Source organism: Barbatula barbatula (genome assembly GCF_947034865.1).
Source record: "Barbatula barbatula genome assembly, chromosome: 24".
In the NCBI taxonomy this organism is placed as follows: Eukaryota; Metazoa; Chordata; class Actinopteri; order Cypriniformes; family Nemacheilidae; genus Barbatula; species Barbatula barbatula.
In genome coordinates, this window is record NC_136787.1 from 19,299,788 (window position 1) to 19,326,133 (window position 26,346).

The window sequence follows — 26,346 nt, forward strand, 5'->3', positions numbered from 1 at the left end:
CGATCATGTGCTTTATAAACCCACGATCACCTGCAGATGAGCACGAAACTTCTTCCGGACGACACGATCAGCCGCGCGCGCACGAGCTCAAGAAAAACCGTTTGCATCGGTTTGCATGTGTTTAACTTTACCAAACACACACACGCACGCGCGCGCGCACACACACACACACACACACACACACACACACACACACACACACACCGGACCGGGTGACAGCAGAAGCAGACGGTATGGAGGAGAAACTGGACATGGACGTCCACAAGTCCCGCAGCTTCAGGAAATCCATCCATGCCAAACTCACGTCCAGCCCCAAAGCGCGCAAGAAAGAGCGCAAACAGGACAGCGGCTTCTGGATCTTTAAAAAGAAACGACCGAACGGTTTGGAGCGGGAAATGTCTTCCTCTCAGCCCAACCTGACGAGCGCGGTGGAGGCTGACGGCGAGAGGTCGCGCTGCGGCACGCCGGAGGAGAGTGCGTGCAGAGCGGCCGCGGAGGCGTCATCATCATCATCGCTCGGCGCGGAGATCCACAGCCCGGCTTCCAAACCCACCGTATCGCATCTGGTCCATAAAACCGTACCGCAGGAGCCTATGCTGACCGAGGATGATCGTGAGGAACAGATGGAAGAAACCGCGGTAAGATGATTTATGAGATGAATCACCTGTTACTGCAGTGCACACACCGCGTGATCTGTGAGTTAACTGTAGTAACATCCCTAGATACTGTAGTGTTTGAGAACTGCACCTTGTTAAATACTCAGGTATACTACACTATTTACTACAATTCACTAAATACTTAATACTGTACAATACTATACATGAACAAGTGTACTATAGCACACTGCCATCGACTGAAGTACACCTTTAAGTATACTACAGTATTTACTACAATTCACTATAGTTAATACTGTACAATACTATACATGAACAAGTGTACTATAGCACACTGCCATCGACTGAAGTACACCTTTAAGTATACTACACTATTTACTACAAATCACTATAGTTAATACTGTACAATACTATACATGAACAAGTGTACTATAGCACACTGCCATCGACTGAAGTACACCTTTAAGTATACTACACTATTTACTACAATTCACTATAGTTAATACTGTACAATACTATACATGAACAAGTGTACTATAGCACACTGCCATCGACTGAAGTACACCTTTAAGTATACTACACTATTTACTACAATTCACTATAGTTAATACTGTACAATACTATACATGAACAAGTGTACTATAGCACACTGCCATCGACTGAAGTACACCTTTAAGTATACTACACTATTTACTACAAATGACTATAGTTAATACTGTACAATACTATACATGAACAAGTGTACTATAGCACACTGCCATCGACTGAAGTACACCTTTAAGTATACTACACTATTTACTACAATTCACTATAGTTAATACTGTACAATACTATACATGAACAAGTGTACTATAGCACACTGCCATCGACTGAAGTACACCTTTAAGTATACTACACTATTTACTACAAATCACTATAGTTAATACTGTACAATACTATACATGAACAAGTGTACTATAGCACACTGCCATCGACTGAAGTACACCTTTAAGTATACTACACTATTTACTACAAATCACTATAGTTAATACTGTACAATACTATACATGAACAAGTGTACTATAGCACACTGCCATCGACTGAAGTACACCTTTAAGTATACTACACTATTTACTACAATTCACTATAGTTAATACTGTACAATACTATACATGAACAAGTGTACTATAGCACACTGCCATCGACTGAAGTACACCTTTAAGTATACTACACTATTTACTACAAATCACTATAGTTAATACTGTACAATACTATACATGAACAAGTGTACTATAGCACACTGCCATCGACTGAAGTACACCTTTAAGTATACTACACTATTTACAACAATTCACTATAGTTAATACTGTACAATACTATACATGAACAAGTGTACTATAGCACACTGCCATCGACTGAAGTACACCTTTAAGTATACTACACTATTTACAACAATTCACTATAGTTAATACTGTACAATACTATACATGAACAAGTGTACTATAGCACACTGCCATCGACTGAAGTACACCTTTAAGTATACTACACTATTTACTACAATTCACTATAGTTAATACTGTACAATACTATACATGAACAAGTGTACTATAGCACACTGCCATCGACTGAAGTACACCTTTAAGTATACTACACTATTTACTACAATTCACTATAGTTAATACTGTACAATACTACATGAACAAGTGTACTATAGCACACTGCCATCGACTGAAGTACACCTTTAAGTATACTACACTATTTACTACAAATCACTATAGTTAATACTGTACAATACTATACATGAACAAGTGTACTATAGCACACTGCCATCGACTGAAGTACACCTTAAGTATACTACACTATTTACTACAATTCACTATAGTTAATACTGTACAATACTATACATGAACAAGTGTACTATAGCACACTGCCATTGACTGAAGTACACCTTTAAGTATACTACACTATTTACTACAATTCACTATAGTTAATACTGTACAATACTATACATGAACAAGTGTACTATAGCACACTGCCATCGACTGAAGTACACCTTTAAGTATACTACACTATTTACTACAAATCACTATAGTTAATACTGTACAATACTATACATGAACAAGTGTACTATAGCACACTGCCATCGACTGAAGTACACCTTTAAGTATACTACACTATTTACTACAATTCACTATAGTTAATACTGTACAATACTATACATGAACAAGTGTACTATAGCACACTGCCATCGACTGAAGTACACCTTTAAGTATACTACACTATTTACTACAAATCACTATAGTTAATACTGTACAATACTATACATGAACAAGTGTACTATAGCACACTGCCATCGACTGAAGTACACCTTTAAGTATACTACACTATTTACTACAAATCACTATAGTTAATACTGTACAATACTATACATGAACAAGTGTACTATAGCACACTGCCATCGACTGAAGTACACCTTTAAGTATACTACACTATTTACTACAAATCACTATAGTTAATACTGTACAATACTATACATGAACAAGTGTACTATAGCACACTGCCATCGACTGAAGTACACCTTTAAGTATACTACACTATTTACTACAAATCACTATAGTTAATACTGTACAATACTATACATGAACAAGTGTACTATAGCACACTGCCATCGACTGAAGTACACCTTAAGTATACTACACTATTTACTACAATTCACTATAGTTAATACTGTACAATACTATACATGAACAAGTGTACTATAGCACACTGCCATCGACTGAAGTACACCTTTAAGTATACTACACTATTTACTACAATTCACTATAGTTAATACTGTACAATACTATACATGAACAAGTGTACTATAGCACACTGCCATCGACTGAAGTACACCTTAAGTATACTACACTATTTACTACAATTCACTATAGTTAATACTGTACAATACTATACATGAACAAGTGTACTATAGCACACTGCCATCGACTGAAGTACACCTTAAGTATACTACACTATTTACTACAATTCACTATAGTTAATACTGTACAATACTATACATGAACAAGTGTACTATAGCACACTGCCATCGACTGAAGTACACCTTAAGTATACTACACTATTTACTACAATTCACTATAGTTAATACTGTACAATACTATACATGAACAAGTGTACTATAGCACACTGCCATCGACTGAAGTACACCTTTAAGTATACTACACTATTTACTACAATTCACTATAGTTAATACTGTACAATACTATACATGAACAAGTGTACTATAGCACACTGCCATCGACTGAAGTACACCTTAAGTATACTACACTATTTACTACAATTCACTATAGTTAATACTGTACAATACTATACATGAACAAGTGTACTATAGCACACTGCCATCGACTGAAGTACACCTTAAGTATACTACACTATTTACTACAAATCACTATAGTTAATACTGTACAATACTATACATGAACAAGTGTACTATAGCACACTGCCATTGACTGAAGTACACCTTTAAGTATACTACACTATTTACTACAATTCACTATAGTTAATACTGTACAATACTATACATGAACAAGTGTACTATAGCACACTGCCATCGACTGAAGTACACCTTTAAGTATACTACACTATTTACTACAAATCACTATAGTTAATACTGTACAATACTATACATGAACAAGTGTACTATAGCACACTGCCATCGACTGAAGTACACCTTTAAGTATACTACACTATTTACTACAAATCACTATAGTTAATACTGTACAATACTATACATGAACAAGTGTACTATAGCACACTGCCATCGACTGAAGTACACCTTTAAGTATACTACACTATTTACTACAAATCACTATAGTTAATACTGTACAATACTATACATGAACAAGTGTACTATAGCACACTGCCATCGACTGAAGTACACCTTTAAGTATACTACACTATTTACTACAATTCACTATAGTTAATACTGTACAATACTATACATGAACAAGTGTACTATAGCACACTGCCATCGACTGAAGTACACCTTTAAGTATACTACACTATTTACTACAATTCACTATAGTTAATGCTGTACAATACTATACATGAACAAGTGTACTATAGCACACTGCCATCGACTGAAGTACACCTTTAAGTATACTACACTATTTACTACAAATCACTATAGTTAATACTGTACAATACTATACATGAACAAGTGTACTATAGCACACTGCCATCGACTGAAGTACACCTTTAAGTATACTACAGTATTTGTTCATGTGGGATACCCTGAGGATTCATTTGTTTATCCTGCACACCACCATCACAGTTGCTAAGAGTACATCTCTTCTATATATTCTATTATTTAACGCTTCTCCAGGCTTTAAAAAAACAAGTAAATTCATGTAAATGGGGAAATGTCTAATTTAGCATATTTTTAATCTCTTTGTGTTGAATGACAATTGCATGAGCAGAATATTTTATTTGTGCGTATTTTGATCAAATGGGTTTGTGAAAATATGCGTTAATAATTTATTCTAATGATGCTCTTCTGAAGTCAGCTCCCGGCTAACCATTTTTGGTTCCCAGAACGTTCCCCTTACGTTAGTTTTTGGTTGCAAAAATAAAACCTGAAAAAACCTTCTTAGAACATTAGTTGTGGTTCCCCTTGTGTTTGTATTTGGTTGCATAACGTTCTTGAAGTGTTAGTTTTTGGTTCCCAGAATGTTCCGCTTACGTTAGTTTTTGGTTGCAAAAATAAAACCAGAAAATATTTTTAGAACATTAGATTTTGTTCCCCTAACGTTAACCAAAAGGGAACCAAAACTTACACAAGAGGAACGCTCTGTGTTTACTGGGCTCATGCCTCAGTGTTTATAAATGTTGTTTTCATTCATCAGAAGCTCACAAATACGTCTGTTCTGTGTGCACATGTCAATCTCTTTACTCTTCTACACGTTTTCATTATTTGATATATGCCACACCAAAGTTTACCTGAAACAGGTGTCTCCGTGCATCGCCATTTTGCCATTTGTACATGCAAAGCATAGTGTTTGCATAGTCAAACTCATTTCAGAGTCCCACGAGGACATGTGACACACCAGCTCGAGATTTCCATATTTCACTTGTTTTCAGGTAAAGAGATTTTTCTTTTAAACCTCGTGACATTTGATGACAATGCCCAGGCTGTTAGTTTTAATAGTTCTTTACACGAGTGAACCTGACGTGTATGTCAAACCAATCTGTTAGAAGAGGAACACATAGTTGAATTTGTTGAGAGATCAGTGTATCCCAGAGCCGTTGAATACGAGAGTTACGACACTCGATCTCGCCGCTGCGTGGTCACGTGTTTCATGAAGCTCCAAACAAATCGGTTCTCTCAATGGATTTAAGCTGGACCGATAACAGCAACTGTATTTGCATAATTTTTGCTTTTTATATTAGCACATTGTGTACACTGAATACTACCTTGACTTCATTTATAGTAGCATTTTGTCTGGGGAGTAATATGAATATAAGATCTATGAAAAAAAGTCATATAAAATATGTCCGCCGACTGGTTCAAATTTTAGATTAGATTAGATTCAACTTTATTGTCATTACACATATACAAGTACAGTGTAACGAAATGTAGTTTAGGTCTAACCAGAAGTGCAGTTAGCAAGTGCAGGATATACAGTTAGAATAAATACAGAATACAATATGAGAGAATATAATACAGTTGGCATGGACTATAAAAATATTTTGCTGTAGGAATGTTCTATGAAAATATGACAGAAGGGATATACTATGAACAATATATACAGATGGCTATTTACTATGAACATTAATGTACAGGTGGATAAGAACAGATTAAAATGTATAAACATGCCGTTTTTTCACCAACTGTCCAGCAAATGCGTTTGGGAGACATTGAAATAAAGGGTCTTCAGTGCAGTGTTTGAAACTATAGAGGGTATGCATTGACGTCACTTTCCCCGTGAACACACCGGGACACGCCCCCCTTGAGCGCCAGGACACGTCCCCCTGAGTGGTAAAATACGGAGGAGATATGGAGAAACAAAGAAACCGGGACTACGAGCAGCTAGACTCAACGGCGATCCTTACGTCTTCTGTGGCGTCAGTGTGTGTTGTCGTGTTACATTAAACTGTTGTTTGTGTTCATTCTCTTTACAATTAAAGGTTTCAATTTAAATTAATAGGTATTAAATGTGTTTCGCTTTATATAACCAAGACAAAAATCAAACTAATTTCACTTTGTGGATTGATGATTGACTTGCTTCAGAGCATGAGCACGTATGCACGCACATCCCAACTAATATCTGCGTGCCAGATAGAGACTAAACTGTCTGCATCCACTTCAAACTTTGACCATACGTAACTTTTCGAAGAATACAATTTTCGCCACAAAGACCCTTTTCGTTCTTCAGATGTTAAAGGTTCTTTATGGACCCAAAAGGTTCAACTTTGGCATCCAAGAACGTTTTAAAGCATCTTTTTTTTAAGAGTGTGCTGATCACACAGAAGATGACGGTGGATTTATTCTGATGTGATAATGTCACGTCTGGACTCTAGCAATGCAAATGCTAATATTTGAGTGAGAAAGACACAGTCAAGAGAAGACCGAGTGTGTTTGTGTATGCTAAACTGTGGTGACAGCACTTTAATGGAAAAGTGACAGCAGAAGACAGTTTTACAGAGACGTCTGCGGCCGCGACACTGCTGACAACATAACACACACATGACACACAAACATTGATGTGTTACTCTCAGAGAGCTAACATTAGGCTTGTTGGACTCGAAGCGATGTGGCACCGCAAGATCCGACAGGCGGATTACATCAAAGTACCACGAGAACGATTCAAAAAACCATTAAACGTTTGCTTTCGTATCACTCTCATGGTACTCTGATGTCATCCCCCTGTCGCATCTGTGGCGCCGCATCAACTGGAACAAGCATATTTACTTCACGTGAGCATGAAAGCACACGGATCACACGCACAAACACATTTCACGTTTGTGACCTAATCACACTGCAGGGCAGACAAGAGTAAGTAGAGCTTTCAGATGGAGATGAACAACAGGAAACCGTCAGATATCCGCCGAGAGATCTTGTGTGAGATGTTCTGTGGTTATCTGTGTCGGCTCATGTTATTCTGTTGGGAAAGCCCCTCTACATCTCTGCATACAGGTGATGTTTCATTTTCCCCGAAAGGTGTTTGTCGACACTTGAGCAATGAGCTCATTTATGTTTACACATCTGACAGATGCTTGTATTCAAAGTGACTCACGGCGCATTTCATTTATACTTTTCTTTATGTGCGTTTCCTGAACAAAACCATCACACACATTATAATATGTAAGCAAATCATAAAGCGAGATTGGTATTGTGTCAGCAGCACAAAACATCATGGGTTCAATCCCATGAACACACATGTGAATACCTGTAATGCATTAGTGGCTTTGGATAAAAGCATCTGCCAAATGCATAAATGAGTTTGGATCCAAAATGTGATTTTAAAAATCATGCATTCTAAATTAATATCAATCAAACTGGTTGGTTTTGATTTAAGCCATAATAACAAAAAATGCAGCTAACTAACACTATAAAACGCAACAAAAACATGATAACCTATGAAATAACATGATTTTTGAAACCTCACTTTGGAACTCCTCAAATATAAATGCAAACCATTATAATTTGGTTTATACTGACTCCTGCATTTGAAAGCAGCCAGTCGATGTGTAATTGTTGTTGAATTTGTGATCGACATCAATGTTTTCTGCAGGACGTGAACACTGCCGACGGTGACAACACAGAACCATCACTGCCCACTGTAACAATGTACCAACTGGATATCGTGTTGAAAAGAGGAAACAATCTGGCCATTCGAGACAGAGGCGGTAAGAGCCCGGTTTCAAATGAAAGTTTGAGCTGTCTATATATATATATATATATATCTTAAAGTATGTCCCTGCCATTGTGTTGTCTCAGGACAGCGATGTTTTTCTCTAAGACCTTTTAATCAAAGCGACTTAAGTATCTTAATGTGACTAAGAGTAAGTCCCGACTTAAGCCTTGTCTGTGAAACTGGGCCATGATGTCACCATCAGGCCTGAAAAAGTTGTTTTTATGTGCGTGGTTCATTAATTTGATGTGCATTTGTTCTGCTTTTTTATATTTCAGGAACAAGTGATCCATATGTGAAATTCAAAATGGGCGGTAAAGAAGTTTTCCGCAGTAAAACAATCCACAAGAACCTGAACCCGGTGTGGGATGAACGTGTTTGTTTGATCGTAGACAATTTACAAGAGCCTCTTTATATTAAGGTAATAAAACAAGTGTTTACTATAGTACATGAGGAGTAAACGGCACGCAGCGATGAAACACCATTTTTCTCTGTTTCAGGTGTTTGATTATGATTTTGGCCTGCAGGATGATTTTATGGGCTCGGCATACATGTACCTTGATTCTCTGGAGCTCCACAGGTGTTTACATGTTTACTTATGTAGTGCTTACTGTTGAATTGTTTAAAGTTCACGTAATAGACAAAATCTTCCAGAAACACTACACATAGATACTATATTATAAACATATTCATACGAGGGCTTTCAAATGATTAATCGCATCCAGAATAAAAGTTTGTGTTTACATAATATATGTCTGTGCACTTTGTATATTATTTTTGTAGTTATAATCACAAACACATACATGCATATATATTTAGGAAATATTTACATGCATTTATTTATATTTACCAATCATTTAAATTATATATAAATGTTTATTAATTTGTATATTTTTCTTAAATATACAGTATACATCGTGTATGTTTTATAAAAAAAATTAGACACAAACTTTCATTCTGAATGTGATTAACCACGATTAATCGTTCGACAGTTTTAATTCATACATATACACATTCACTACCGTTCAAAAGTTTGAGGACTGATATTTTTCTCATGATTTAAAAAAAAAAGTTAGACAGAATTGTAATTGTGCAAAGGTATTAGTTTATTTTACTTCAAGAAGAATTATAAAGAAACATCAGCCAATAAGAGGTCAGAACAGATCTCTGTTTTAAAAGCATCTCGAGGAGCTTTTGATCAAATGACGGAAGATCATTTCTGTAAAAAAAGACTCCCAACGCTGTTTTAAGAGAGGTGTGATGTTAAAGCTCACGACGTGTCCTGCAGAACTCTTGATGTGCGGTTGGATCTTCAGGATCCTCGCAGTCGTCATCAGGATCTGGGATCTCTGGAGCTGGTGGTCACTGTGTTCCCCAGAGGAGCGCTGGATAAAGAAATCCTCAAACTGACGGTACGATCAGCTTTTCAGATCAATCTGTCATACTTTCCTCATGCTGGGGGGGCACAGAGTGGTGTTTTATGAATTATAGAAATTAATCATATATTTTATGCAATTAAACAATAGAAAAATAAGACGGCAACCAAAATAATTGATGTTCCAGCGTTGTATAACTGAATATGTTTTTGGTTTAGTTAAAAGTTTTAGATTTGAAGTCTTTATTTGGGGGGGTCGCAACAACGGGAGCCTTACAACAAAAGTTTAAGAAGCACTGGTCTAAAGCATATGAACACATGAAGGATGAATTCTGTCTGTTGTGGTTTGGTTTCCCCACTCAAAGTTTAGCAAACTCCCGTGATGGTGTGTGTTTGTGCTGCTATGGTAATAATGATGGTACATCTGAACTGCATAATTGATGAAATGACTTTTGAGGGTCGAATCCCGCCGTACATTACTGGACAGAAAACCTCTCAACAGTCACAATGTGTACCTGCCGGAGAAAGAACACCATCTCCCCATCACATCTTTAGATTCAGATCACCGTTCAACATCATTTCTGGTTCTGAAAGACTTATTCTAGATCACAGAGAGCCATTGAGTTCTCTCATGATCATTTTACTCTCTGACGTCTTTTGGACAGGAGAGAACTCAAGTACATCGGCCGCTGTGCCCAGGAGGAGACTGGAAACAGTCAGATAGAAACTGAGAATGTGCTCAGATGTTGTTCTGATGGATGATGAGTTTGTGAGTCGTGTATTAAACTGCAGAACTGATCATCTGTCAGACTGACGGGACTCTAGGTTTGACAGATGAATCATTCATCATGTCCTGTAAGCCAATCCTTTCCAAGCGCTTTCTGCTGTTTTTACTTCATTTATTGTGTACTGTGTTATAATATGGTCGCAAGTTAAGTCTGTTTTGTTAAGATGATCAACTTGTAAGACTATTGTAAGAAGTTTGTGCATCTGATGTGACCACAGGATTTGTGTATGTTGGGGTCTGATATGTTAGGATGGGAAAAGATAGATGACACGCTAGTGAAACAGACGGCAGATGGACAGAAGTGACAGCACATATAGCAACAGTTGATGATATCTGATGATAAAGACACAGAAAATCTTTTGTTTGTAAAGTGTTTACAGGTGAAGTGAATCATAACTGTACACTAACAAAACTGAACGGAATAACAACGTTCTTTTAGCTGCTGTTTTTAGCTTAAACTTCATGAATGAGGTGTGATGTGTATGATGTGATGTATGACCGCAGCATCAGCAGCAGAGGGTGGTCTTATCAACCATGTTCTGAAAGTCAGTTGATGGTGTGTGATTGTTAAGACTACTCGGCTCAAAGTAGGGTAACACGAATGGGCAGGCCACATGTGAACTTGAGTATATTGGAAGTAGATTTATTATAAAGTAAAAATTCTAATTCAATTCAAAACAAAAGAGCAAAGCCAAATCATAAAGTTGAACAATGCGAACATCGCTGGTGCCGGAGAGATCGGGGAAACCCTTCTTCCTCGTCTTCCCCTTCCTTCCTTAGAATGAAGATCAACCAGCTTTTATTCAGCTCTGCACCAAAAGTCATTCATTACACCTGCCAACACACAGAAGAGAAACACAGAACCCATACGCCCTCTGCTGACCAATAATCAGTTGTTGTGTGATGTGAGGTGTGATGTGTGTTGTGATGATGTGTTGTGATGTTGTGTGATGTTGTGTGATGATGTGTTGTGATGTTGTGTGATGATGTGTTGTGTGTTGTGTGATGATGTGTTGTGTGATGTGAGGTGTGACGTGTGTTGTGATGATGTGTTGTGATGATGTGTTGTGATGTTGTGTGATGATGTGTTGTGATGTTGTGTGATGATGTGTTGTGATGTTGTGTGATGATGTGTTGTGTGTTGTGTGATGATGTGTTGTGTGATGTGAGGTGTGACGTGTGTTGTGATGATGTGTTGTGTGATGTGAGGTGTGATGTGTGTTGTGATGATGTGTTGTGATGTTGTGTGATGATGTGTTGTGATGTTGTGTGATGATGTGTTGTGTGTTGTGTGATGATGTGTTGTGTGATGTGAGGTGTGATGTGTGTTGTGATGATGTGTTGTGTGTTGTGATGTGTGTTGTGATGATGTGTTGTGATGTTGAGTGATGATGTGTTGTGTGTTGTGATGATGTGTTGTGTGTTGTGATGATGTGTTGTGTGTTGTGATGATGTTGTGTGTTGTGATGATGTGTTGTGATGATGTGTTGTGAGGTGTGATGTGTGTTGTGATGATGTGTTGTGTGTTGTGATGTGTGTTGTGATGATGTGTTGTGATGTTGAGTGATGATGTGTTGTGTGTTGTGATGATGTGTTGTGTGTTGTGATGATGTGTTGTGTGTTGTGTGTTGTGATGATGTGTTGTGATGATGTGATGATGTGTTGTGATGATGTGTTGTGTGTTGTGATGATGTGTTGTGTGTTGTGATGATGTGTTGTGTGTTGTGATGATGTGTTGTGATGATGTGTTGTGTGTTGTGATGATGTGTTGTGTGTTGTGATGATGTGTTGTGATGATGTGTTGTGTGATGTGAGGTGTGATGTGTGTTGTGATGATGTGTTGTGATGTTGTGTGATGTTGTGTGATGATGTGTTGTGATGTTGTGTGATGATGTGTTGTGTGATGATGTGTTGTGTGATGTGAGGTGTGACGTGTGTTGTGATGATGTGTTGTGATGATGTGTTGTGATGTTGTGTGATGATGTGTTGTGATGTTGTGTGATGATGTGTTGTGATGTTGTGTGATGATGTGTTGTGTGTTGTGTGATGATGTGTTGTGTGATGTGAGGTGTGACGTGTGTTGTGATGATGTGTTGTGTGATGTGAGGTGTGATGTGTGTTGTGATGATGTGTTGTGATGTTGTGTGATGATGTGTTGTGATGTTGTGTGATGATGTGTTGTGTGTTGTGTGATGATGTGTTGTGTGATGTGAGGTGTGATGTGTGTTGTGATGATGTGTTGTGTGTTGTGATGTGTGTTGTGATGATGTGTTGTGATGTTGAGTGATGATGTGTTGTGTGTTGTGATGATGTGTTGTGTGTTGTGATGATGTGTTGTGTGTTGTGATGATGTTGTGTGTTGTGATGATGTGTTGTGATGATGTGTTGTGAGGTGTGATGTGTGTTGTGATGATGTGTTGTGTGTTGTGATGTGTGTTGTGATGATGTGTTGTGATGTTGAGTGATGATGTGTTGTGTGTTGTGATGATGTGTTGTGTGTTGTGATGATGTGTTGTGTGTTGTGTGTTGTGATGATGTGTTGTGATGATGTGATGATGTGTTGTGATGATGTGTTGTGTGTTGTGATGATGTGTTGTGTGTTGTGATGATGTGTTGTGTGTTGTGATGATGTGTTGTGATGATGTGTTGTGTGTTGTGATGATGTGTTGTGTGTTGTGATGATGTGTTGTGATGATGTGTTGTGTGTTGTGATGATGTGTTGTGATGTTGAGTGATGATGTGTTGTGTGTTGTGATGATGTGTTGTGTGTTGTGATGATGTGTTGTGTGTTGTGATGATGTGTTGTGTTGTGTGTTGTGATGATGTGTTGTGATGATGTGTTGTGTGTTGTGATGATGTGTTGTGTGATGATGTGTTGTGTGATGTGAGGTGTGATGTGTGTTGTGATGATGTGTTGTGTGTTGTGATGTGTGTTGTGATGATGTGTTGTGATGTTGAGTGATGATGTGTTGTGTGTTGTGATGATGTGTTGTGTGTTGTGATGATGTGTTGTGTGTTGTGATGATGTGTTGTGATGATGTGATGATGTGTTGTGTGTTGTGATGATGTGTTGTGTGTTGTGATGATGTTGTGTGTTGTGATGATGTGTTGTGATGATGTGTTGTGAGGTGTGATGTGTGTTGTGATGATGTGTTGTGTGTTGTGATGTGTGTTGTGATGATGTGTTGTGATGTTGAGTGATGATGTGTTGTGTGTTGTGATGATGTGTTGTGTGTTGTGATGATGTGTTGTGTGTTGTGATGATGTGTTGTGATGATGTGATGATGTGTTGTGATGATGTGTTGTGTGTTGTGATGATGTGTTGTGATACTGTTGTGGTGTGGGTCAGCAGCAGCAGCAGCAGAGTGTGGTCCTGTCAGAGATGTACAGAAAGGCTCAGTTGTGGAGAGGTATCGTCAGCATCAGTCTCATCGAGGGTCGTGACCTCGTCCCTATGGATCAGAACGGCCTGAGTGACCCTTACGTCAAATTCAGACTCAACCATCAGAAATACAAGAGCAAGGTATGAACACATCCCATCCGTCTGTCCGTCTCTCTAAACTGAAACTAAAACATCTGCATATAAATGATATATACTTTAGATGAAAGAACATCACTGATGATGGAGTGAATCTCTCTCTCTCTCTTGTGTGAGCAGACGATTCCAAAGACTCTGAACCCGCAGTGGAGGGAACAGTTTGATCTTCACCTGTTGGATGAGGACGGAGGTGTTCTGGAGATCTCTGTATGGGACAGAGACGTGGGCAGAAGAGACGACTTCATCGGCCAGTGAGTCTCTCTCTCTCATGTCAAACCCTGGATTCTCTCATCTCTCTCTCTCTGGTGTGTGTGTAAGTGTGTTTAATGTGTGTTAGGTGTCAGCTGGATCTGTCGAAGTTGAGTCGAGAGAAGACACACAAACTTGACATTGACTTAGAGGAGAATAAAGGACGACTGCTGCTGCTGGTCACTCTCACAGCCACCGTTGCCTTCTCCATCTCTGACCTGTCTGTCAACCTGCTGGACAACCCCAACGAACGACGCAAGATCCTTCATAAATATGTACGTGCGGCGGTCAACAAATCACATTCTAACAGAAATGTAAAAACTCAATTCATGAAGAAATGCTGGCATGTTGACTGCAGTCCCGCTGTCCACTATTATGACCACAAGGGGGCGAACAAAGACCACAATCCACATCCACTAAAACATTAACACCAGCGTCTCTCTCACAACTGGATTATGAGAGAGAGAAAGATGTGAGAGCTCTCTCTCTTTTCTCTATTCATGATTTGTGGTCTCTGGAGAGGCGCTCAGTGAAGCGCTTACAGAAACAGCTGCATAATGGAGATGTATTCATGAGAGCCGGCAGATTATCTGACGTCTGCAGCGGAGCGGCTTTGATGTGCTCCAAAACGTGAGATTAGACAAAGATGGAGCCGTCAGAGATGCTTGTGTCCTTTATCTGATGTGTTTGTTTCTTGTATATTTTTTGTTCAGAGTCTTATGAGGTCGTTCTTTAACCTGAAGGATGTTGGAATTGTGCAGATGAAGATTTTACGGGCGGAGGGGCTGATGGCCGCTGATGTCACAGGTGACAATCTGATGTCACTTCCTCTTACACTGAATTCATGTCAACTCATTAGTTGTCTGTGGGTTTCTGTGATTTATCATATAAATGAAAAGTCATTTAGGATGATTATTTAACAAAATAAAGAATACATTTTTCATCGTGCAACACAGCACACACAAAATACAGGACATTTGCGTCGGTCATCGTTTTTAAAATGTTATAAAAATAAACTCCCTAACAGATTTATAACTGGTACATTTATTCTTTAAATACATATCTAATGTTTTGTAATAGTTTAGATGATTTGGTCTTATGTATGTACTGTGTATGAACAGTAGGCAGTGTAGTTCAGTAGTAAAGTGTCCTGAATGTCTTGATGTGATTGATATCTCAGTCTCTCCTCTGAAGGAGTTTGATGGATCGATGACTGCGCCCCCCCCTCCATACACACTATTATTAATTCATTTAGTTTTCAGGGTTGCTGTTCTCTTTGGAGCCGCCCACCTCATGGGTTCTGATTTCACGGTTTTACACCATGCTGGACAGACAAAAGCTTAAAAGAAGCTTTTACACACACACACACACACACATCTGAAGTATGCAGTTGTCCTCAATGAAGACCTTTTAAACTTGAATATTTCAGTCTGATCTTTAGATTTCATACACGTTTTCTTCCTCCAGCATCACCTCACACAAACCTGTGCACTTTACATCTCTCTCTCTGTCTCTCTCTTTCTTCTCTCTGTCTGTCTGCCTGTCTCTCTCTCTCTGTCTGCCTGTCTCTCTCTCTCTCTGTCTCTCTCTCTGTCTGCCTGTCTCTCTCTCTCTCTGTCTCTCTCTCTCTGTCTGCCTGTCTCTCTCTCTCTCTGTCTCTCTCTTTCTTCTCTCTGTCTGTCTGCCTGTCTCTCTCTCTCTCTCTCTCTCTCTCTCTGTCTGCCTGTCTCTCTCTCTCTCTGTCTCTCTCTCTGTCTGCCTGTCTCTCTCTCTCTCTGTCTCTCTCTTTCTTCTCTCTGTCTGTCTGCCTGTCTCTCTCTCTCTGTCTGCCTGTCTCTCTCTCTCTCTGTCTCTCTCTCTGTCTGTCTGCCTGTCTCTCTCTGTCTCTCTGTCTGTCTGCCTGTCTCTCTCTGTCTCTCTGTCTGTCTGCCTGTCTCTCTCTGTCTGTCTGCCTGTCTCTCTCTCTCTCTCTCTGTCTGCCTGTCTCTCTCTCTCTCTCTCTCTCTCTCTCTCTCTGTCTTTCTCTCTGTCTGTCTGCCTGTCTCTCTCTGTCTCTCTCTCTCTCTCTCTCTCTCGCTGTCTGTCTGCCTGTCTGTCTGTATTGAATTGAATTGATAGTTGTAAGATATAAAAATACAATCAAGAAAAAACACAAATGATTAGTGAGAGAGAGAGAGAAAGAGTTTGATTGTGAAACATCAAACCACATTTAAAGTACTGTAATACTGTAAGTGTCACCACATCTCCAATAACACGATGAAAACATTATATTATTGTATTATTTAATACGAGGTCGAAAACTGTAAGAATTGGCTAAATGATATTTTTGCTTTTGTATGGTTTTAAATGTCAGTATTGAATCAAAACTGTATGTGTTAATATGGAAACATGGTTGGTGTTTCAGGAAAGAGTGATCCGTTCTGTGTGGCGGAGCTGAGTAATGACCGTCTGCAGACACACACAGTGTACAAAACACTGAACCCCGAGTGGAATAAAGTCTTCATCTTGTGAGTTACACCCTCACTGCGGCATTCTCATCATACATCACACACAACTGAAGTAACTGATTCTGTCATCATGTCTCTTTCTTCAGTGAAACACAACAGAAGAGGTTTTGTGTTCCTTCAGTGTTTGGTTATCTACGTTGTGTTCTGAAGAAGAAAGAAACTTTGATAAGACATGAAAAGGGTTTGATTGTGCCCCAGATCTTATTTAGCATAATTCATCTGTGCAGTTCTGAAGAAATAAAGTTTTAGCCGACGCAAACAAGTTCAGACAGGTGACCATCCGGATTCTTATATCTTCTGAAGAAAGACCGATGGCTGTACAAAGTCCTTACTGTGACGTTGCTAGGGCGTTGCTATGCAACTTTCAGGAATTCTCACTGGTTGCTAGGAGTTTCTGCTGTGTTTAATATACCGCATCACAACAGGAACACAAACACTGATAAAATGTCAAATTTGAATATTCACTTCAGGTTAAATTCCTGTTCATTCCTGACATTTTGTCTGTAAATCTGTTCTGTCTCTTTCGGTTTCTTCACAGCAACGTGAAAGACATTCACGCCGTGCTGGAAGTCACCGTGTACGACGAGGATCGAGACCGCAGCGCCGATTTTCTGGGAAAAGTGGCCATCCCTTTACTGAACGTAAGCTGTGCTTTCACCTCACACAAACGCACGTGGTGTAGGAACGCTTTCAGAAAGCAGTTTTGAAGTAAATAGATGGATGGCGGCGCACACAGCTGGGCCTCCCCGTGGCCGGCTGATGCGGTGATGACAGAGGGATGCTGGTAATGAGCAGGTACTTGTCAGAGGCGGGCGGGAGGGGGGGTGGGATGCGCGGCTGGCTGTTTGATGCCGCCGCTGGGAGATCAGGGGTCAGCCGGGCGGGGGGGTCCGCTGGGGCTTTGCCAGACAGCAGGCTGTCACGTCTTCCTCACACAGATCCGCAACGGCGAACAGAAGGCCTACGTCTTGAAAAACAAGGAGCTGACAGGGCCAACAAAAGGGCTCATCTTTCTGGAGGCCGACGTCATCTTCAACAGCGTAAGTCGAGAGCTGGATGTTGTCTCTATTGTTGTTGTTTTTTCTTCTCACCGTCGGGCGAATGCGATAATTACTGATGCGGAGAGAAGCGGAGCACTAATTAAAACAAATCATACGCTTTGTGCCTCTCCTTCAAGGTGAAAGCCGGTCTGCGGACGTTCGTTCCGCCGGAGGAGAAATTCTTCGAAGAGGAGTCCAAACTCTCTAAACAGGTAACGCACACACGGTTAGCCGTTTGGAACCGGCGGTCGGTTTTCCCATGGACCGCAATCGTAGGACTCGCTCGGCGGGCCCGAAATCAAAGTCGAAGCATTTTGAAAATCACCCCGACCGCGCACAATAGGCCGACGTGTCGGGGACAGGGGGCGCGAGCGCTGAATCGCAGCATTTTCCCCCGTGCCCTGTCGCTCGAGGTGTTGAATAGAAATGTCAAGTCGGCCCTCACGAGAGGAGAGGGGCCACCCCGGAGGGTCCGGCTGCGGCTCCGCGCCTGCGCCCGCTCATTGTCCTGTCTCTCAATGTGCCTGCGTGACAAAAGCGCTGAATTGGAGGGGCCGGCCTGAATCAGACGCCGTCACAAAGCCGTGCATTCAGCAGAGCCCAGCGATTCTTCTGGCTTTTATTTCACACTCAGTGAAGAGTTCAAGCACGCATTCGGCCCGTATATGTAACCCCAGCTGTCAGACGCACCAGCACTTATACACTTTACTACATTTCTCTCTCTTTTTATTTTAAACATGTGAGGCGAGGTGTGCATTTTGAGGCCGTGAATGGGGATAAATGTAGACGTTTGTAGAATCTGCGGGAGTTATACATTAGGGAATTCAAATACAGATTTAGATTATAAACTAGATTCAAAAAGTAAAAACTAAAACAAGCTATTTTGTTTTTTAAATAAACATGTCAAATAAATGTGTGTTCTAGTCTGATCTCCAACTGTGTTTATGCAGAGAAAACTTTTTTGTTATTCAGCTTTCACACTACATGCCAAGCCATTTCTGATATGATCCTGTGTATGAGTTTGTTAACGTGTTTGCAGTGTTTAATGATTGTTTTTTGATGTGTGTGTGTGTGAATGTCAGTCGTTGCAGCAGAATTTTAACCGTGTAAAGCGTTGTGCGCTCTTCCTCATGAACGTGGGCTCTTACATCAACAGCTGCTTTCAGTGGGAATCTCCACGCAGGAGTGCATGTGCTTTTCTGGTAAGTGACAAAACTCCACTCGCACGCCGAGACACAACACACACACAACCTGAACAAAACACACACACAACCTGAACAAAACACACACACAACCTGAACAAAACACACACACAACCTGAACAAAACACACACACAACCTGAACAAAACACACACAGCAAAGTTGTGTTCGCACCACAGCGGGATGAGCGCATGGAGGTCTTGTTTTTTTAAGACAGACGGACAGATCATAAGACAGACTTTTGGTTTTATATTTTATTATCACTTTTAATGAGTCTGGCCAATAACCTTTTATAAGTTGGTAACGCTAATGTACATTTTATATACATGCAGATTATTTATATATATTATAATTCACATGTTTTTATACCATTTTCATTTTACTATGTTATCTAAAATGACATGTTTTATTTAATCTGATCTATTATACTATTAGGCTTAAATAATTTGTATTCTCAGTAAAATCACATACCCTTTCATTAAACATATCTCTGACTTAAATTGTACAATTCATTCATCTTTACTATTTAAAAACCCATTAGAATGATGACATTTTACGAATGGACTTTTTTGCAATAATACGTTCATAATTTTGTATAATTTAATTATACAGTTATGTTAATCTTTATAGTTGTGGCAGAAAGCGCTATAGAAATGAGTTGAAACTGAATGTGACGGATGGATATTTTACTCTGGGGAACTTGAGTGAGAATATTTGAACACACAGACTCTGTATAATGATGGAGTTTAGTTTAGTAACTCTTGTGTGTTGAAGAGTTGTGATGTTTGAAGTGAGCTCTGAAGAACCCTTGAGCTGAAATGAGTGGAGCTGATCTCTGTGTGACCCCCCGCCCGCTCGACCTCGAGCCCCCCCCCCCCCCCCCCCCCACACACACACACACACACACACACACACACACAACACACACAACACACACACACACACGCTGCTTCTCCTTCAGTGTTTTCTTCTTTACACCTCACTCTTAAAACACTGACGGTAACTTTAAGATCTGTCATAAACATTAACACACATCTCTCTTTTTTTATTGCTACGGAAGGACTGTGAATCCATGACATGAAAATGTGACTTTGTGCTGCAATGCTGTTAATCAATTCGAAATGTTTGTTTACGTCTGAAAATAAATATGAAGTTTTAAAAATCACTCCCAATTTAAGAGAATTGTTTATATTATAACATTAAAGTCCCCTTGAATTGTTTTTTCTACCATACTTTGACGCATTTCCGAGTGAAATGGAATTTAAAATAGTGGGCGTGGCTCTCGTCTTTCTCTCCGATTTTATGGGATACATGGGATAAAAACAGCATTGTTGACGGTTGAAGGGGAGGAGTTACTTTTATATTTATGCATTCGGCAAACGTCTTTTTCCGATTTCGATTTCTGATATATCCAAAGCGTCTTACATAGAAGAATACTATACATTTTGATTTGATTATGTGAGTTAACGGATACTGTTATTTATTTCACTGGGACTTTAACAATCACAATGCAGCAGAATAATATGGTTGGGTTTAACTTTTATAGTGAATTTATTTACAGCTGATTAACAATAAAACATTGAAAGTCAATAAAAACTCCATAAGAATTGAAAGTCTCACATATTTCAAAATAAACATCCGCTGGTGTCAACTCTATTATAGTCATCTTTATTGTTATGATTATCTTTGTAATCGGTGCTTAAATCTCCATTATGTCTGACACTCAGATCTTCGTGATGGTGGTTTGGAACTTTGAGATGTACATGGTGCCGCTGTCTCTGTTGCTGCTTTTGACCTGGAAGTCCATCCTGCTGGCGTCCGGGAATGAACCTCGTGAGCGGACGGTGGTGAGAATCTTCAGCTCCATCATCTAACGACTTCTGAATTTCTCACTTTTATCTCCAGCTCATGTTTTGGCCCCATAGCTGGAATTGAATATTTTCTTCCAGTTATTTCGTGTAATTAAAGGGAGAGAGGATACACGAGCGTATAAATGTGCCATTCCACTCACCTGCTGTATGTACTTATCGCATTTTCCAATTAAATTGTGTCAAACTAATTTCATGGCGTGGTGAAATGTTGCCAATCACGCTCGAGTGTGTACTCGGAACTCGCCTCGCCGAAAATTGATTTTGCATTAATTGTGAAAATGGCGTGGAAGTCGTGCGGATAACTTTCAATGAGCCGTGTTTCTGGAGAGGCTTCTCACTTTCCCATTAAGCCATCAAAATTTTAATTACGCTTTTTTTGGGGGGGATATCCGGTCAAAGAGTCAGTCGTGATATGCATCGCACGAATCCCGAAACAATAAAATCATAATTTTTCACTACTTTACTAATTTAAATATAAATTTATCAGCGTACTACAAGAATCCAAACTTTTTCTTTACCGCTTTATATGTTGGATTTGAGTTGACGGACATTTGAGCTCACAGTCAAAGAACACAGATGCTCAATCTGTCTGTGTATTTTAAGCTTGCCGGTGTGTAGACAGACAAGAAATGTCGACACGTTTATAATTATTGACACAAGAGTGAAATTATCAGACCTGTCCCGACAAATCTGAGCACACTTTGCTCTTGTTCTTTTGTGTGTTAGCAAGCGATGGAAGATTTCCTTCAAGATGTGGATGAAGATGATGATAAAGATGAGAAGGTAATCTCACACAGTTTCTCCTCCTCTCATTGATGACATGAAGTATAAGATGATGGAAATGAAGGATGTTTTTATGTCGAAGAGCATTGTGTGCCCTTGTCTGTCAGTTTGGTGCTCTGTGGACATCTGAAGAAATGAAGTACGGACACACGCTTTCAAATATACGTCTTTACTTTAATTGCACCTGAGGTTTGTGTTGCCATATATACTCGACGTATCCCAGATGTGTACGTCTGAATGTTCCTGGCGTTCCCATAACCCTTTGTGCACCACCCGGCAGCCATTAGCGTGCTGACCTTTGACCCGCCGAGCTAACTCGGGTATTTCTCCACAAATGACCCAGACACCTGTTTTCCATTCATAAAGAGCCGCTCTGAGGATGGACATATGTTTGCACTTAGATCACCAGCGGCGGCTCGTGAAAACGCGGCCGATATCGCTCGGCCAGATTTTCAAAATTGTTCCTGCTAATTTATGGGGACAATTGATTTGTTGAACCCGGACCGCTTAAGTTGTCCGGGAAAGAACAACACATCTCTAAACTCCACCCAGTGAATTTACATCTGCAACCTGAGGTCAAAGTTCAGTGACCTGCCGCTGGACACGAGCTATTGCAGAATAAAAGTGATATTAGATTCGGTTCATGCCTGAAAATAAACACAAATGTGTGATTTGCTGGTTGGTCGGGTTGTATTTCCATTTTCCATTTTGCCTTTGCATTCTATACTAACCAAGGTTTCTTGTTTTATTTGAAGTAAAAACGTATGAGTATACCTTGGTTACTATAGTAAAACCGTGGTGAGCTCAAAACTGACTCTGTAGGTACCTGTAGAAAACCTGTGGTTATACAAATGACAATCTGCCAATCAATGACGACTGCACTTTTACTATTATAATAAAACCATGGACATGTTTCCTAAGTGACAGATGTGAAGGTCGACTTTATGGGCTGCCATTTCAAAAACAAGCACAAAACATAAACGTCAATTTGATTTGGCAATAGTTGAAATAGAAGCGCTACTTACATTCTCAGAAATGTCATTAGATTTTAATCTTCTCTGGATGTTTAGCAGTGTTTGGTCGGGCCCTCAGGAGCTGTGTGCGGCTGTGAGATGCTCTGTTCCATATTAATGAAGCTGTGGTGCGATCCGAGTCCAGACGCTTTTGTGTTAAGCTACACCAACTAACCGTTTAGAGACAAACAAAAGCCCCCACGCCTTCCATTTCTCAGAACGCAACTAAACACATCTCATTACATTTCTGGAAGGTTTTCAACACACGCAAATGTGACCGTAATAGAAATGTTGAAATAACTGTACAACCTCCAGGAGTCGGAGAGAATGGGCTTCATAGAGAAATTCCACGCCGTTCAGGACGTGATCATCACGGTTCAGAGCGCTCTGGATGAAGTGGCCTGCATCGGTGAAAGAATTAAAAAGTGAGATGTTTTGAGGATCTCTCTCACGTGTCTGTCAGCGATGTGGTCAGGATTGAATTAAGTCTGATGTGTGTGTGTGTGTGTGTTTGATTCTTCAGCACATTTAACTGGACCGTGCCTTTTCTCAGCTGCTTGGCCATGACAGTCCTGTGTGCGGCTGCTGTTCTGCTGTATTTCATCCCGCTGCGTTACATTGTGCTGGCCTGGGGTGAGACGTCTCCATTATTCTGCATTAAACCCTTCTGTTCAAATGAAAATGATTACGCGGAGCTTTTTCATAACAAACCAATATACAGTCACATTCATTTATTTACATTGCAGTGGGAACTGTGTGTTTTAAAATCAATTTATAACATCAGATATTTAAAACCTGATCACTGGAAATCCCACATCGCTCTTTAGATACATTTCTTTGTCATTTTGGTTGTTGTTGTGTTTTGTATTTTTAATAAAATGATGCTTTTAGGGGCATTACAATACATTCAGCTTACGCTTTGAGCTTACAAAATCAGCTTACAATATACAAAAAATCTTATTTTCAAAACATGATTTTTCATTTCAGCGTTTTTAAATTCAAAGGTTTAATTAACTGTAACTAACACTTCTGTCATTCACAAATAAAGCAACATTTTAAAATACAATTAAGAGAGCTGAACCCCAAGAGAAAGAAATACCCGTTCATTCATATGTTTGTGCAGGTCACATGTTGGTGTTCAACCAATAGAATTAAACACACATCATATCTAAAAAAACAAGATTTTGTCTTTGTAAGCCGTTGAAAATGAGCGTATGAACGTGTTTCACGCAGGCATCAATAAATTCACCAAGAAACTGCGAGACCCTTACCTGATCGATAACAATGAGCTGCTGGACTTTCTGTCTCGAGTTCCCTCTGATGTTCAGATGGTAAGTGACCCGTGAACGTTCTGACCTGCTGTATTTTCATAGCTGTGAAGTGAATGTGATTTCTGTCCGGTGCGCCGTCAGGTTCAGTACAGAGAACTGAAGACGGATTTCAGTCCGAGCAGGAGAAAAAAGATCTGATGTGTCCTGCACCGCCACTTTAAATCCCCACGGCTTCCGACACGCCGCTCGTGTCAAACACACTGTGACTGTCTCATAGACTTTGAACATAAAAGAGGTTTTTATCATTGTTATTTATGCAAATTTGCATACTACAATAAGCCATTGGTATAGTAATATTTACTTGATAAAAATGAATCGTTGCTCATATGATGTATTTTATTTATTTGTATGTCCGTTTTTATCTGTAGCACCTATTTCTAATAACAGCCATAACAGATGTGACTCTTCTCGTCTGCTTGTGTTTAGCTTTCAGAATTATACTGTAATCGAATGTAATTCTGGGCTACGGTCGTGTTTGAGCTCGGCTCCGACAACACTGGGGTTTCTTTCAAAATAAGCCAAATCCTTACAGTATCTTTTGCACCTTTGAGATGTTTTAAATCGTCTCCTGAATATCTTCAAGCATGCATTCAAAAGAGACGCTGCATGCCGTGCATCCAAATCCAAATGCCTTATTCGTGAACCAAAACAATGTACTGTAAATACAGATTCATGATGTTTGTTTGACCCGTGACCTCACATGTTTTTCATGATTTGATTTTACGATGAATGATAAAAACAGTGTTTATTATAATGTTTGTACACTCGTCGAGAATGCATGTGTGTAACCGTTACAAAGAATTATTCCACAGAGAAATGAAAGAAGGTTTTGTAATCTTGCATCTCAGAGTCATTTCATTCTTGTAAGATTGCAGCAGTCTTGACCTCTTGCCTTTGCATGTCAATATAAAGCTGTCATTTATGTTTGAAAAGAAAGGAAAACATGTTGCTCGTTCTTGGTGTTTCTCAGTTAATTCTCTCACGTGTGGTCGATCAGAACGTTCGTCAACACGAAGTACACGACCAGGATATTTAACAAGACACACAATGTAGATGTTGTGAATAATAAGAAGGATTGAATAACAAGAGTGACTTCATGCGGAAAAGTCATTTAGGAGAAAGTTCCACATTTTCACGAAAGAATGATGTGAATTATTCATAAAATCAGGAATGTGTATTAAACTAAACTGGATCGATTTGATATGTAACAACATCGACAAACGTGTTTATTATAAAACGATCAAGCTGTTTTACACGCATGTGAATAATCCATTATTAACTGCGTCCTTGTAATCCAGATTGGAGATGGATGTGTGAATGCGGTTTGTTTGATGTGATTCTGTGCGTTGGGGATCGTACACATTCGTATGGAGGGTCCGTCTCTCAGGTTTATAATTAGTTTCTTGAATCCCTGCCTTATTAAATAAAAGCTGCTGTGGGATTCAGGACAGACTAATTGAGCTATGAAGGGCATCTTTTTAAAGTAGCAAAAGAGCAGCAGACCTGAGCTTCTGAAGAACATTAATGAGGATCTCAAACCGTCTCGGGTTTCCCTTTTCACGTCATTCAACACTAATGAAAATTCTCTCATTGATGCTTTGAGGAGGCAGTTCAGCCAAAAAATATAAATTCCGTCATCGTTTATTCATCATCATGTGGTTCAAAAGTCATTGTTCTGTGGAACACAAAAGAAGATATATTGAGAAATGTCTCAGTGGTTTTGTGTTCATACGGTGGAAGCACAGTAAAATCTCTAGTGTTATAACAGGTCAAATTAACTCGCACGGTGTAAATATAATACACACTTTGAGAGTGTGGATTATATATACACTGTGAGTGTTAGATTGACATTTTTGAACACTGCCGATTTTCCCGCGAGTCAATGGACTTCAGAGTTCTTTGATTAGTAACATTTTTTAAAATATCTTCTTTTGTGCTCTGAAGATGAAAGAAAATACAGATTTGACATGAAACGAGAGCAAATAAATGATAAACAGAATTCTTATTTTTGGCTAAACTGTCCCTTAAATGTAAAGGAACAACACCATAAAATTTTGTGTAATATTGTTACCATCCTTTTTTAAAAGTATGTTAAAGCTTATTTTTAACGCAATATTCCATGACTAAATCTAGTAAAATTATTTCAGC

General features: G+C 39.4%; 1 protein-coding gene across 2 annotated transcripts; it reads left to right on the plus strand.

Moving 5' to 3' along the window:
• Positions 1-24: 24 nt before the first annotated feature.
• On the plus strand, positions 25-25,146 carry mctp1b (multiple C2 domains, transmembrane 1b). 2 transcript variants are annotated; one of them, XM_079449010.1, is made up of 20 exons: positions 25-638; positions 8,384-8,498; positions 8,782-8,924; positions 9,004-9,083; positions 9,792-9,915; positions 14,018-14,188; positions 14,324-14,454; positions 14,541-14,727; positions 15,166-15,259; positions 16,857-16,959; positions 17,498-17,600; positions 17,898-17,999; positions 18,137-18,211; positions 19,082-19,201; positions 20,928-21,047; positions 21,798-21,854; positions 23,183-23,292; positions 23,391-23,500; positions 24,101-24,198; positions 24,280-25,146. In XM_079449010.1, the coding sequence occupies exons 1-20, from the start codon at positions 234-236 to the stop codon at positions 24,334-24,336; spliced, it is 2,505 nt and encodes an 834-aa protein (XP_079305136.1). In that variant the 5' UTR covers positions 25-233; the 3' UTR covers positions 24,337-25,146. The 2 variants fall into 2 exon arrangements, with proteins under 2 accessions (XP_079305136.1, XP_079305137.1); XM_079449011.1 differs by having other exon boundaries at positions 43-638; positions 14,021-14,188.
• Positions 25,147-26,346: the final 1,200 nt, after the last annotated feature.